The 12221-nt window shown below is 42.1% G+C and overlaps 1 protein-coding gene across 1 annotated transcript in view; it reads left to right on the top strand.

The window, feature by feature from the left end:
- Window positions 1-12221, top strand: part of BCAS1 (breast carcinoma amplified sequence 1) — a gene marked incomplete at its 3' end in the record, with an annotated part of 32410 nt that overhangs the window by 5622 nt on the left and 14567 nt on the right. Inside the window, exons 3-6 of the mRNA XM_010159732.1 lie at window positions 2961-3529; window positions 5991-6005; window positions 9005-9160; window positions 9730-9774. Of these exons, the coding sequence (XP_010158034.1) occupies window positions 2961-3529; window positions 5991-6005; window positions 9005-9160; window positions 9730-9774 (785 nt within the window). The remainder of the gene's footprint in view (window positions 1-2960; window positions 3530-5990; window positions 6006-9004; window positions 9161-9729; window positions 9775-12221) is intronic.

Here is a 12221-nt window from a genome sequence, read left to right as displayed (position 1 = left end):
AGTTTCAGAGCAGGTATTAATCTCATTTGGAGTGAGCAGCTTTGATCTATTTGCAGACCTGGTCTAGAATTTGGGAGGTTTTGCTTCCATTCTTAATTCTGCTTCTGGATTGTGGAATAGTTTCTGTGGAAAGAATGGCACTTCTGTGTCTCTAAAACCAAAAATATCATGTACTTTTCATCCAAATATTGCAATTTCAAAGCTTTTCTCCTTCACAGTTTACTGTGAATATGGTATGAGTCAAAGTCTTCTGTTCAGCCCACCACAGGAGTGTCTCCTCCCTGGTGGGATCTGATTTGCCTGGTGTCTGAGCAGAGTTTCCCTGAAACAGTTTGAACTGTTTTGACACAAGAGACATGCTGCAGAGCTCATGATGATGTTTTGCAGGCTTTTCATTCCTTCCATGATGATTAGAGATAAAAGGAGCTTGATAGGTTTATGAGATACTTTTTGTTTGGTGGGTTTTCTTCATGATGAGCTTATATTCCTATTTTTATACTAAGGACAGTTTTCCTGTGTTTCATTTTTTATCTGTTACATAAAGCAGAAGTTCAGCATCTATGACAATTATTTTCCAATGGATATTGTTTCTGCTTTCTTTAGCTGGGGAAGGATTTGCTTTTTGCTTCCTTCCCAAGTTTCCAACTATAATTAGAAGTTAGTGCTTCAGTTCTTTTTTCATGCAGTCCTACAGGAGGCTTAGAAAACTATAACTGACACTTAGTGGTGCTGACTGAGGAGCTGAATAGGTGGTTGAGTAGCTAGTTATTTGTACCTTTCCTTTGCATGTCAGTATGTTGAAATAGGTGCTCATGAAATACTGCAGATGAATATTACTGGCAAAGGATTTTTGCCAGTGTGAGTTATTTTCCTACATGAATAGTAACAGAATCCAGTGGAAGAAATGCCCTCTCTTAGAGTGCACACAAAGTGAAAATCTATTTACCTGGACAGAACAGGTTGAACTGAGACGCTCTGGTGGGCCTCTGCATGTTTGCATACGCCCAAAACACAGTGAGAAAGTTAATGTCAGACTAAAAATGTTAGAAGTAGAAAAGTTGGGAACCAGCTTGCCAGCAGCTGGTAAAATGCTGGCTGCAGTTGTGAATCCTGCCACCACAGCCCTCGCTGTCAGCTCTTGCCTCCACTGCCAGGAAGTATTTCTACAGTCTCAGTAAGTTCATGCTGGCATTCTCGGGCACTTCTCATCTCTGGGTTACGGAAGCTCCCACCTCCTGCTAGTCAGGACCAACCTCAAACTCTGAAACAGGGGCCTGGTGGGGGCTCTCGGTCACTGAGCTAAGGCCATGGGTAAGGGGATGTCACGGCTGGATGCTGGGGGTTCTCTTGCACCTGCCCTAGGACATGACCAGGGTCCCCTTGGGCACAGCTGCAGGAGGATGGTATCGAATGGACACGGTTACATGCTGTACAGTGCCTGATAGTTGTGTGGTGTTATGCAAAATCCTTGGGTAATTAAGCTAAGAGATAATTTGGAAAGCTGTGATCTAAAAATGTTCTTTCCTTATCTTAAAGGAATTTAAAAAAAAAGAAACTGAACACTAAGATCTGTTCTGTGGAAGACAGGCGCTTTAGTCAGGTTCTGTTGGTATCTGGGGTTTTATTTCTGTTAAAGTAAAATGGAAAGGGCATAATATTGACAAGACTATTACGTTTATCATTTGAAATAATTTCAATTTTACACTGAAACTGACAATTTTTAAATGCTAATTTAGCAAGACAGTTTGAGACTGTCAGTTTTCACAGTTATAATTAAGTAGATCTAAATTCATACTTGAAATCCGTGGTGATGATTGACAGGGAAACCAGATACATATTCTAGTCAAAGTTGGGAAGAGAAGCTCAAGCTGAGGGGGAGCTGTAAGGTTTACCTTTTGACAAGCCTCCTCCTGTTTACTGGGGTTTCACACCATGTAATCTGTGATTCAGTCTCCCATCCACAAGACAAGATATGAGACATCTTTTTCTGTCTCATTTCTTTTGTCTTCAGTAAAGCAGGAGCCTTCTCCTGTCTGCATATACACTGTTAGGGATTTTCACCTCAGCTGTATTATCAAACTGCCATTGTAACAGAAAATCATAAAATATGCTTTTAAAATGAAATATTTTGTTCACATCTAAAGTATGATGGCCATGTGTTTACACAGGGGGAGTTATTTGTGAAAATTGAGCGGTGGGGGGGATGAGGGGGTGATTAAATGCCATGTTGTTTGCAGTTTAAAAAAGATTCAGACATGTCAGGATAAGAAGCCTGGCTCAGATATGATTTATAAGTATTCAAATCAGGCTTAAACTAACCTACAGACACTAGAGGAGAAGTGCAAGTAGAAACTGCAGTATGGAGAGTAGGCAGCAAAGCAAGGAACAGTGTTGGAAAAATGAATGAAATAAGTTATGACTGCAAAGCCCTGTGGGGAGTTCGGCAAGCCAGGAAACAAATCAGTCCTTGCAGTTTCCATTCTCCATCCCATTTAGCTCTGACAGAGGAAAGTGTAATATATCAATATACAACTTTATCTCAGGGGGTTTTGGGGTTTTTTTTTGTGTGGGTTTTTTTTTTTGTATATCACTTCTTTAATTTTAATTATAAAGAAAAATATCCTCAGCATGTTCACTGAGTTAAATAGTCAAAAACCTGGGCTGTTATCTGACTTTGGCAGCTGGGTGGGGGCTTTGGAGGACATAAAATTTGCACTGACTTCAATGAGGAATGACAGGAAAGAAAATTAGACGGGCAGGTCTGATAGATGAGCAGCAGCTCGTATTCAGCACGGGAAGACAACAGGGCGTCTAAACAAGCTGCACTCTGTGTGGTCCTCCCCAAGGCTCCACGTTTCAGAATTAGTTTATTAAAGAGCGAGACCACCATGATTAATTGTACAACCAGTGTAACTTCTTTGCTGTGCTGGATAATTACTGTTTTATGCTTCTGTTTGTAGTGGATGCAAAGGCAAGTGTTGCACGGGATAATGTGGCCGTTTCTTCCCCGAAGACAATGGAGCAGAGCCCCGTTCCCGAGGCGGGCGGGCCGAGTCTCGGGAGCGCTGCCAGCAGAGCCCTGCCATCTGCTAAATCCCGCTCTGTCTTCGCGTTCTCATGGTCTGTACCAGGGCGTACTGAAGATCCAGCTACGGATTCATCCGTTGGATCGGCAAAACTTGATGTCAGCTCGGAGGCGCGCGGAGTGAACAAAGCGCCAAGTGACAGCGTGGAGGTTCCTGCAGCAGCTGCACGGGAGGAAGGCGCACATAAAAACCTGACCTGTGCCCCGCCAGCAGCATCGCTTCGGGACGACGATCTCGTGGCATCAGTGACACCTGAGGGAGAGGATGCGGCCTCCTCAAAGCCCAGACAACTAACCTTCTTTGACAGGATCTTCAAACTGGAGAAGGGGAAGGAAAGGAGTAAAACACAAATTGGTACCCAGGAGGACAGGCAGACTTCAGACCTCCCCGACGGGCACATCACGGCGGAAGAGGCTGCCACGTTACGGAGCACATCAAACAGTGTCCCACAGGGGAAGGCAAGTGCTTGAATAGGAATATCTGCTTCACTCTTAATGAAACCTCTTAGGAATAATAGTGCAGGACAACTTGATGTCATGATGGCTGTGTGAATGAATCAGTGTTGCTCTCAAAACTCTTGCAGGGAACGCCCGCAGGGGTGACTGAGTAGAGGTATGGGAGGAGGACCTGTGTCTGCTCGGATGTCTGCTTCATGACTAGGTGCTAGCATCTGACCTTCAGTTTTAAGTTCAACTGTGTTTCTCGGAAAGGTTGGGCAGGATGCAATGTGATGCTCCAATTGCCAGGATGATGAACAGCAGCCAGATACAAATGAAAGTAAAAATACCTGAAAGTAAAATTGTTTCTTCTGCTTCAGGAGCTTGGAGTTTGACACTGGACAGTTCTAAAGAAATTCCATAGCATGTTTTGTGCCATTTTTAAAATAGTCACTCTTAACAACAGCTGCTTGTTGAATAACCGGCACACTAGAATAAGGAACATCATGCAGTAGCAATTTTTGCCATCTTGGCTATTGTGATTTTTTTGGGGGGAGGGGTTCGAATAAATGCAGTCCTTTAGAAGTGATTTTGCAGGATGAGAATGTGGTATAAAAAATTAAGTAACATATCTGAGAGAGCACACTAATCAAAGAAAGCAGCTGGAAAAAAGCATGAGTCTAGATTTACACTTCCTGCGAAGTGTGATGTTGCCAAATATACTATAGAATTAATTTTCAGGTAATTAAGTACTGAAAAAGTCCATCCACTGGATGGGCACAAGTGGCGTAACTCTTATTGGTTCCACTGGAGAGGTGCCAGTATACACTAATTGGTGATCTAGCTCAAATCAGGTCCAGTGTCAGGAACAGGAGGGAGCAACAAGCTGCATGCCCCCCTCATCAGAATCTGTGTGTAAATGTCATTTTAATAGTAACTGCTTTTATTTACCTAGTCCCCACTTCCAAGTATGACTGCTGTATGATTGCTAATGCTTTGAATAGTGTGGAACACAGGTCACAAGACGCTCACTGCTCGCACTGACAACACTGCAGGTTGTCCCTAGAAGTCTCTTCAATTTCTATTCTTCTACCTTGTCTTCTTTATCTATGTGCCCTCAAATTTGGATCACATTTCTTGTAAAATCTTAAATTGTAATATTTTTCTGAAGAGTCATTTGTAAGATTAGAGTTGTGGTTTTTTACCATTGCCCTTCAAAAGTGTCACCCATCACTACTATGTCAGACAGCTATATGTGCTCATTTAAGGAATCCGTAATCTCAACCTACCAGAATATCAAATCATTTGCTACGTAAACAGAACAGGGTGGATAATTCAGAATGAATAATCTATTCAGTGCATACTGGCACTTCTGTTTGTAGTGGGTAAGACTGAAGATTTAAACACTAAAAATTCCTGCAGATATTTTTGACCAATACATACAAAGAGTAAGTTTTTTTGCCTGTGACTCACAAGAACTGTTACTTTTACAATCATATGCAAAATTCATAACTTCCTATTTTGCTTTGACTGTGGACTACAGAGTGTGAAAGGTCACAGCTTGTGCTGTTGAACTAGTAAAGCGTGAAACTTTCTCTAAAGAAATGACACTCTGAAGTAGCTTTACGCAGAAGTCAGTTAAACTTTTGCTGGTAGCAAATAGTCATGGTGGGAAAACTCAAGTAAGCAAGTGTTTGTAATGAGCAGCTATCGGGGACAGGAGAGGGTAATCTAAATCTTATTCTGCCAGTTCAGACACTAGAAGCACTGTTCATTCAGACCAAGCTATTTTATATCAATAGTGCCTAGCTTTCTTACTAATTCTGAATTCAGTTCCAGTCTTCAGCTTACACCTATCCACATCCTGAACCTCACTGATGGGAATAATCTGGAAATCCCAGGCACTCATCAGCTGAATGTTACGTTTGGTATGTGTGTGTTTGCAGGATCCTAGCCCACACAACAGCTCTTAGGGGCCTGGGGAGCTCCTTGAAGACAGGTCTCGTGTTTAAGAGAAGTGCCTGTATGTCTTACACGTCTGCTTACAGCTGTAAAACCAAAAATCTTCAAGGCCTCTCAAAATTGGGGTTCAGGTTGCGCAGCGTAAATGAGTGGCACAACTGTATTGCAGGGGAGAGTGAAATTTTAACCTTATCCCTGAATTTCTGGACTATAACTTTTGTCAGCCTTCAAATATGAAAAGGAGTGTGTGTTGGGGACAGAGAAGAGTTAAGGACCTATTCTGGGAAAAAAATATATCAACTAAACATGTCTGATTTTGTTGCCAAACTCACTTTAATTCCATGTCTATAACAAAGGATGTGGCTCTGCTTTGCAGCACAGATGCCTTCTGTTCCCTCTAAAATTGCTAGCTCTCATGTAGGATGAGAGAATGACCAAGTCTAATTCAATTGCTGTTACTGTAGTAACTACAAACTCTTACCAAATAATCGTACTAAAAATCCAGATATTGCTGCCAAAAGTTTTTGGGTGTTTTTTGCGGATTATGATCTGTAGTATCTGTAAAAGTTAAAGCAAAGTTTCCCTGAATTGAGTGCCAGCACAAAACAAACAGCATTGCTGGTAAGTAAGAGAGAGGCTCCACAGTTGTAGCTTAAGAGCTGCACAAACATTCTGTGTTCGGTGAACCACTCTTTATTTTTGTGGTCTACAAAACTACATTCAGAACACAGCATAATTAAAACAAGGACAGAATTCATGAATTCATGAAGCATTTACTATGTAAGCCAAAGAAAAGATAAATTATATGCCTGAAATGTTTCACTGAGCCATGATTCATGCAAACAAAAGTGCTGGCAGGAATACATTCTTTTGATATGTTTTTCTAATGACTGAACTGAAACTACAGTATAAGTATTTAACGTGTTTATTACCCCCAAATCTGGGTCCTCAAAGAAATGAACTGAACATTTACATAATATCTGTTAACAGAAGAAAGTCAGTGTTAGAAGTTATTTCCAGAGTGTTCTTTCCTTATTTGCCTCTGGGGCTTTGCGCAGCGTATTATGCAGTGAGCTACAGAGGGTTTTGGGGTTATTTGACTATGGCTCTGGAAATGTGACATTGTAGGACTCCATGTTATTTCTCCCTGATTTATATGCTGGTGGTCTGAGTCTGTGCTTCTTCCTACAGAGGTATGGCCACAGAAGTGCAAGATGGATCACAGCATCTATCAAAGTCCATATCTGAGTTGTGTCGGTAGTTAATAGAAGCTTTGGCTTTGGGAATGTTGGAAGTAGGGTTCCTTGTGCTCTGCGAGTCGGAGTTGAGGGATTTTTGGATGGCACCATGCCTCAAGCTCTGCACCATCTGCAACAGCTTCCACTTCTACAGGGTGCAGTGTGGCTTTAGCAGGGAGATACTCTGGGAGAGCTGGTGCTGCCAGCGGTGGTACCGCCACCTCTGACGTTGTCCCAGCTGGCGTCGGCTGCTGGTAACCGCCGCTTGCTACAGTGCTTGCCAAAGAGGTCCCTGCCTCCTAAAGAGTGCAGCCCCACACCAGAGCTTGAGCTTGTGGGTGTGAAAAACAGTTTGCTTATTTTCGTTTGATAGCATCAAGTAGTAAAGACTTGGGTAGCATCATGAACTTCAGTAACAAAGCTAGTTATGTTCAACAGCACCTTGTCTGCCTCCTGTCTCTTTGATCTCTTGCCTCACGCCTTTGTTGCCCCTTTACAGTCTGAAATAGAGCCAGCATTTTTCATATATCCTGAGTTCTTGGGATGGCATCCCTGGAAGCTGATGCTGGCATGGCCACGCATGTTCTGCATGGGACATATTGTTCTTGGAGCTGCTCTGGCCTGTAACTGGCAGCGGGACAAAGTGGTGTGTTAGACCCTTGTAAGAAACTTCTAAATAGCCTGTTGAAGCACTCTGAACTACTGTGCTGGGTTTCTTCCTGGGTAAACTTGGAAAACGGTGGGTGGAGAATTAGAAGTCTGTTCTTGCAAGTAAAACCCCATGTATTTTAACTCCTTACATGCTGCGTGGAGACTGGCAACTCCATGCTTATCTTTCCTGATGCCAAATTAGCCCTCTGAAGTTTTAAAACATTTATGCATATCTTTAGTCTATTACATCCTTTCGTGACCTGTAGAAACGTATGTCCTCTGCAGATCCTGTACAATTACTGTAGGTTTTTTAATCAGTCAGTACAGGGAAAGGCTCTTGAGTACAATTCACTTTAATTTTCCTAATAAAAATAGCACCAAACAACTATGTGTAATTGGCAGGTTTAAAAAAAAAAAAACCTTGGTGCTACTTAGACCTCCAGCAGTCTTGAGAGCAGCAATTCAAAGATGTTCTTTATTGGAGGCACCTGGACAGGCTCATCAGTTTTATTTCTTGTCCCAATTTTTCCTCTGGATTAATTTGAGCATCTAGTATCCTAACAGCTGCTTCTCTAGTCACTGTTTCCTAAGTGACCAGATGTGTACTACTGTCTAAATAGTTGGGGATGATAACTTCTGCTGAAGAATTATGGCACTGCTATGGGTGTCTGCTCAATAATGTCTCGAGGCTACCACTGCGCTAGTAACAATTTACTTGAATAAGATAGATCCTGCACTTAGAATGTAGACAGATGGACAAAAGGGGGGAGGATTATTGGTAACACTCAGGCGTTACTAGCCAGATATAGTACTCCTAAATATTAGAAAAAGAGATGTTGAATGGGACATGAGGACTGGTCTCAAAGTGCACTCTCCTGCACAACGTTTGTGTTGGCTTCACCTGTGCAGGCTCAAGGCAAGAGTGGCCAGAATAGTTGGCAAATTCAGTATAAGAGAGTGCCAAGGTCTCCAAAACTGGTCCTAGAAGAGTGGGTTTTTAAAAAAAAAAAAAAATCTTTGTTTAGGTGTCTAAACAGAAACTGAGTAACTTAATATTACATACTTGTGAGTGCTTGAGCACTGGAAAATTATTTTTGGGCTCTGGGAACTGTAGTTCCAGGAAGAGTGATGGCAGCTCCATCTGGCTCAGAAAAATTACTTGGAGTTGTAGCTTTTTTCCTTCTTTTAATTTGTACAAAGTTTATGTTTGCTAGATAAAAAATTATTTCAGGAATTGCGGAGTACAGAGCATCAGAAGCAATCTTTGTATTGTACGATCAGACACTGAGCCATCAAAAGCCTAAATCTCAGTGTTTGTTCCTATTCACAAGTTCAGCCTTGAAAAGAGGAGCAGTGTTGTTTGGGATGCCGTGTGCAACTTTGCTTGTGTTTGTTACACTTGGTAGCTGAGAACAATGTTCCTCCAACCAATTGCAAATGCTGAATATATTAGAAAAGAGGGGAAAGATGTATAAATGCTCAATTGTTCTGAATATGTAGGCTGGAGAAGTATGGTTGGAATTAGGGTTGTGACTCTCAGAGCAACATAATGCAAGTCACAAAAGTTACTTTTGCATTCCAGTGGAAATTAAGCAGGGTAGGACTGAGGAAACTCTGCCCCTTTTTTTAGGAGATAGATGACTGCAACCGAAAAGACCTACAGCAGGACTCAGCAGGTGTCAACGGTCTCACTGCTGAGCAGCCTGAGAAGCCAGAGGTAAAACAAGACAACCCCCAAGCAGCTGCTGCAGTAGATAACTCCGTCATGAGTTTCCTTAAAACACTGGTAAGCTGCTGCCTTGCCTTTTCATCTCTAGGCTGTGCTTTAAACTGCTTATAAAAATCCCATGTGGACATGTCGAGCTAAATGTAACGTGTTTGCTGTCATGGGCACTGAGAAGTAATGAAGCCAAACAGATGCCTTAGAGAATGCATTGGGAGTGACAGAGATGTGGGGGTACAGCGCAGTCATGATCAAATGATGATGATGACCTGCTTTGGAAACTTCCTCTTCTAAAGAGATACTTGTAGACCTGCAAGTATTTAGCTGTCTGAAGGATTCTCTGCATGATGAAAGTTTATTTTGTACTAATTCTAAAAGTTCATTTTATTCATTAATTGAATGTATAAACTTGAATGATATATCTTTGGTCCAGATATTTTTCATTTTGGCCATTGACTTCAAGTTGTTCTCAGGAAACATTTATAATTTTTCCTGCATGGGGAGGAAGCGATGCTTGTACTTTTTTCGCCTTTGTGCTAGAAAACAATGCTAGTTTCAAACAGAAGATCTTTCAGACCTTTTGAAAGACTGAGTTGGGGGTGACTGTTTGTTTTTTCTTAAATACATTTAAGGTCTCCTCAAGCAAAGGTGAAGCCAAAAGTGATTCTGAAGACAAGGTAGGCAGATTCCTCATAATGTCACTGGTTGCTAGATGTTTGACACAGGTATTTTCTCTTCACTGTGTTGCTTTTTCCCCAGTTGATGCTATCATTTGAAGTAACTTTCAAATTTATTCAGGGGAAAAATATTTTAAGGAATGTGAGAATAAACAGTGCAATTCTTCATGTGTTATGACTTCCTCACGGAGAGGGTGGTGAAGCACTGGGACAGGTTGCCCAGAGAAGCTGTGGATGTCCCATCCCTGGAAGCGTCCAAGGCCAGGCTGGATGAGGCTTTGAGCAACCTGGTCTAGTGGAAGCAGGGATGCCCATGGCGGGGGGGTTGGAACTGGATGAACTTTAAGATCCCTCCCAACCCAAACCACTCTGATTCTGTGATCAAGATCTGAACTGCAGCTTTTTCAGCAAGACTGATGATGACTTGGTCATGCTTTTGGTTATTACTTCTGGTTTTTTGTATATGCCTGTTCTTTATCTCTTTTCATGCCTGTGGGAGCTGCCACATCCTGGTGCGGAGGACATGAGGTCCCTTTGCCTGTGGCAGCTCTGTGGCTCAGCGGGTGGAGGGGTGGGCAGGAGCCTGCTCCCCACCCTCCTGCCCTGCAGTGCATCCACAGCTACTGCTGTGTTCCCCCTTGGGGTGCAGGGGGATGTGCAAGGATCAGCTTCCCACGGAAATCAATAAAAAGGAGGAGATCCCAACATTTCACCTCCATGACTCTTCTGGCTGAAGTGCTCCTGTATGCACTGTGCTACAGTCACTGCTGATGGGCTTTTCCTGTGCAGCAGCTGAGATCTCGGGAAGATTATGGAGCTGCTTCGAGCAGGACTGGGACTTGCAGGGAGAGCTGCCCCTCCCTGACCTCTCAGGATTCCTTCCTTTACATGCAGAGATGAGGATCAGCTTTTGTAAGCAGGGTGAATTGAACGCTCAAGCTGTTCCAATGCAATGCATCAGGCTGACTGACTATAAGTGTGTGTGGTGTTCCCACTGGGATCCGAAATCCATATTGGCTGGACAGGTACAGAACCAGCCTGAGGAATGCTCCTCTATGTAACAGGCAGATGTGTCCTCTTGCTTTCCTCTTTACAAACCATTTGTTCTTGGATTCCACTGGCAAGAGGAAACCTGTTTCTAGCTTCCATGAGCCGTGATGTTGCTTTATATGTGAATTCAGAAAAGCTTCATTATAGCTTTCATTTCCTATTAGAGATACTGAAAATATTGGATTGATTCAATGTATTTAACAAACCTGTGGGAAAACCTAAACTGTAAAAAAAATTTAAATTTAAAACTGTCTTCTAAAATGGAAAAATGTAGGTGTTCAGAGACTTCTTTCCCCTTTTTTCCTGTTCTGTTAGTGCCAAAACTGACAACAGTTTTAACAGAGGCAGAAGTGAGACAATTTGTATTAAGCTGCCTTCTATCTTCTAGTGTTTCAGTGGCTTACAGGCATGTCACTGTGTAACTGAGAACTTCCAGCTGAAATGTCCTTACACATTGTTATGACTGTAATAACTAAAGTTTTTCTTGCAATGCTTGTGCTAGATTTTAATTAACACATCAAGAATAAAATCCTAAAAGAGGAAATGGTCTTTCCATGCAAGCATTAGACAGCCAAAATCACTATAGGCATTAACACTTTTGTTTTCTAGCCTATTTTTTTATGCTTTTTGTCCTATTCCATTTTTTATGTAGCCTGGTACTAAAATGGTGATGTCTTTCCAGAAAGTGTGGTGAGTACATGGGGGATACATATCACTCCCTGATTATAGCTCAATAATTCTGGAAACTGTCAACCAGGGCTGAGGCATTCCAAGATAACCTGAAAAGGAAGTTATCAAACTGTGCTGTCTCAGTGAGACTTGTAGCTCTTTCAACAACTTCTGAAAAAGCAGGTGGTTGAGTCCTGTTTGCATAGCTGCCTCTATCTTCATGTGCTTCTATAACAGGTGACTGTTGGTGGGGGCGTACTGTAATTTGGAAACAAATATGCTGTTTGGGTTTGGTTTGCTATCACACCTGTGAGGGTAAACAAACCCAGATGACTAGCAGGATATGCAAACTCATTACACAGAAGTTAAATGGGAGTTGGTTTTTTTTTTTATGAATTCCTTTAGCTTCACTAGTGTTTTCCTGATGCAAGGAATGATTATTTCACTATATTAAAGGGAAAATATGTTAAAAAGGTTAACTTGGCAACTGCTGTATGGAAAAGCAGCAGATCATACAGCTGATATGTATAATGAAATAATGGTAATGTTTCCCCTGAGAAATAACTTCTGTTTTAATGGTAAAGATGTGTTTTTCGTGCAGGATGAGCCTCCCCTGAGTGCCATGGGGCTTTTGTGTGGTTTGGCTTGCACAGGGACCGCTGTGCCAGAGTCCTAGTTGTGCTTTCATTTTGGTTACTCATGCACCCCCTTTGCTGGGAGGAGCTGGG

Source organism: Eurypyga helias, unplaced genomic scaffold (assembly GCF_000690775.1).
Source record: "Eurypyga helias isolate BGI_N326 unplaced genomic scaffold, ASM69077v1 scaffold16919, whole genome shotgun sequence".
NCBI lineage: Eukaryota > Metazoa > Chordata > Aves > Eurypygiformes > Eurypygidae > Eurypyga > Eurypyga helias.
Note: the sequence above shows the minus strand (reverse complement) of the source record. Positions and strands in the feature narration are given on the sequence as shown.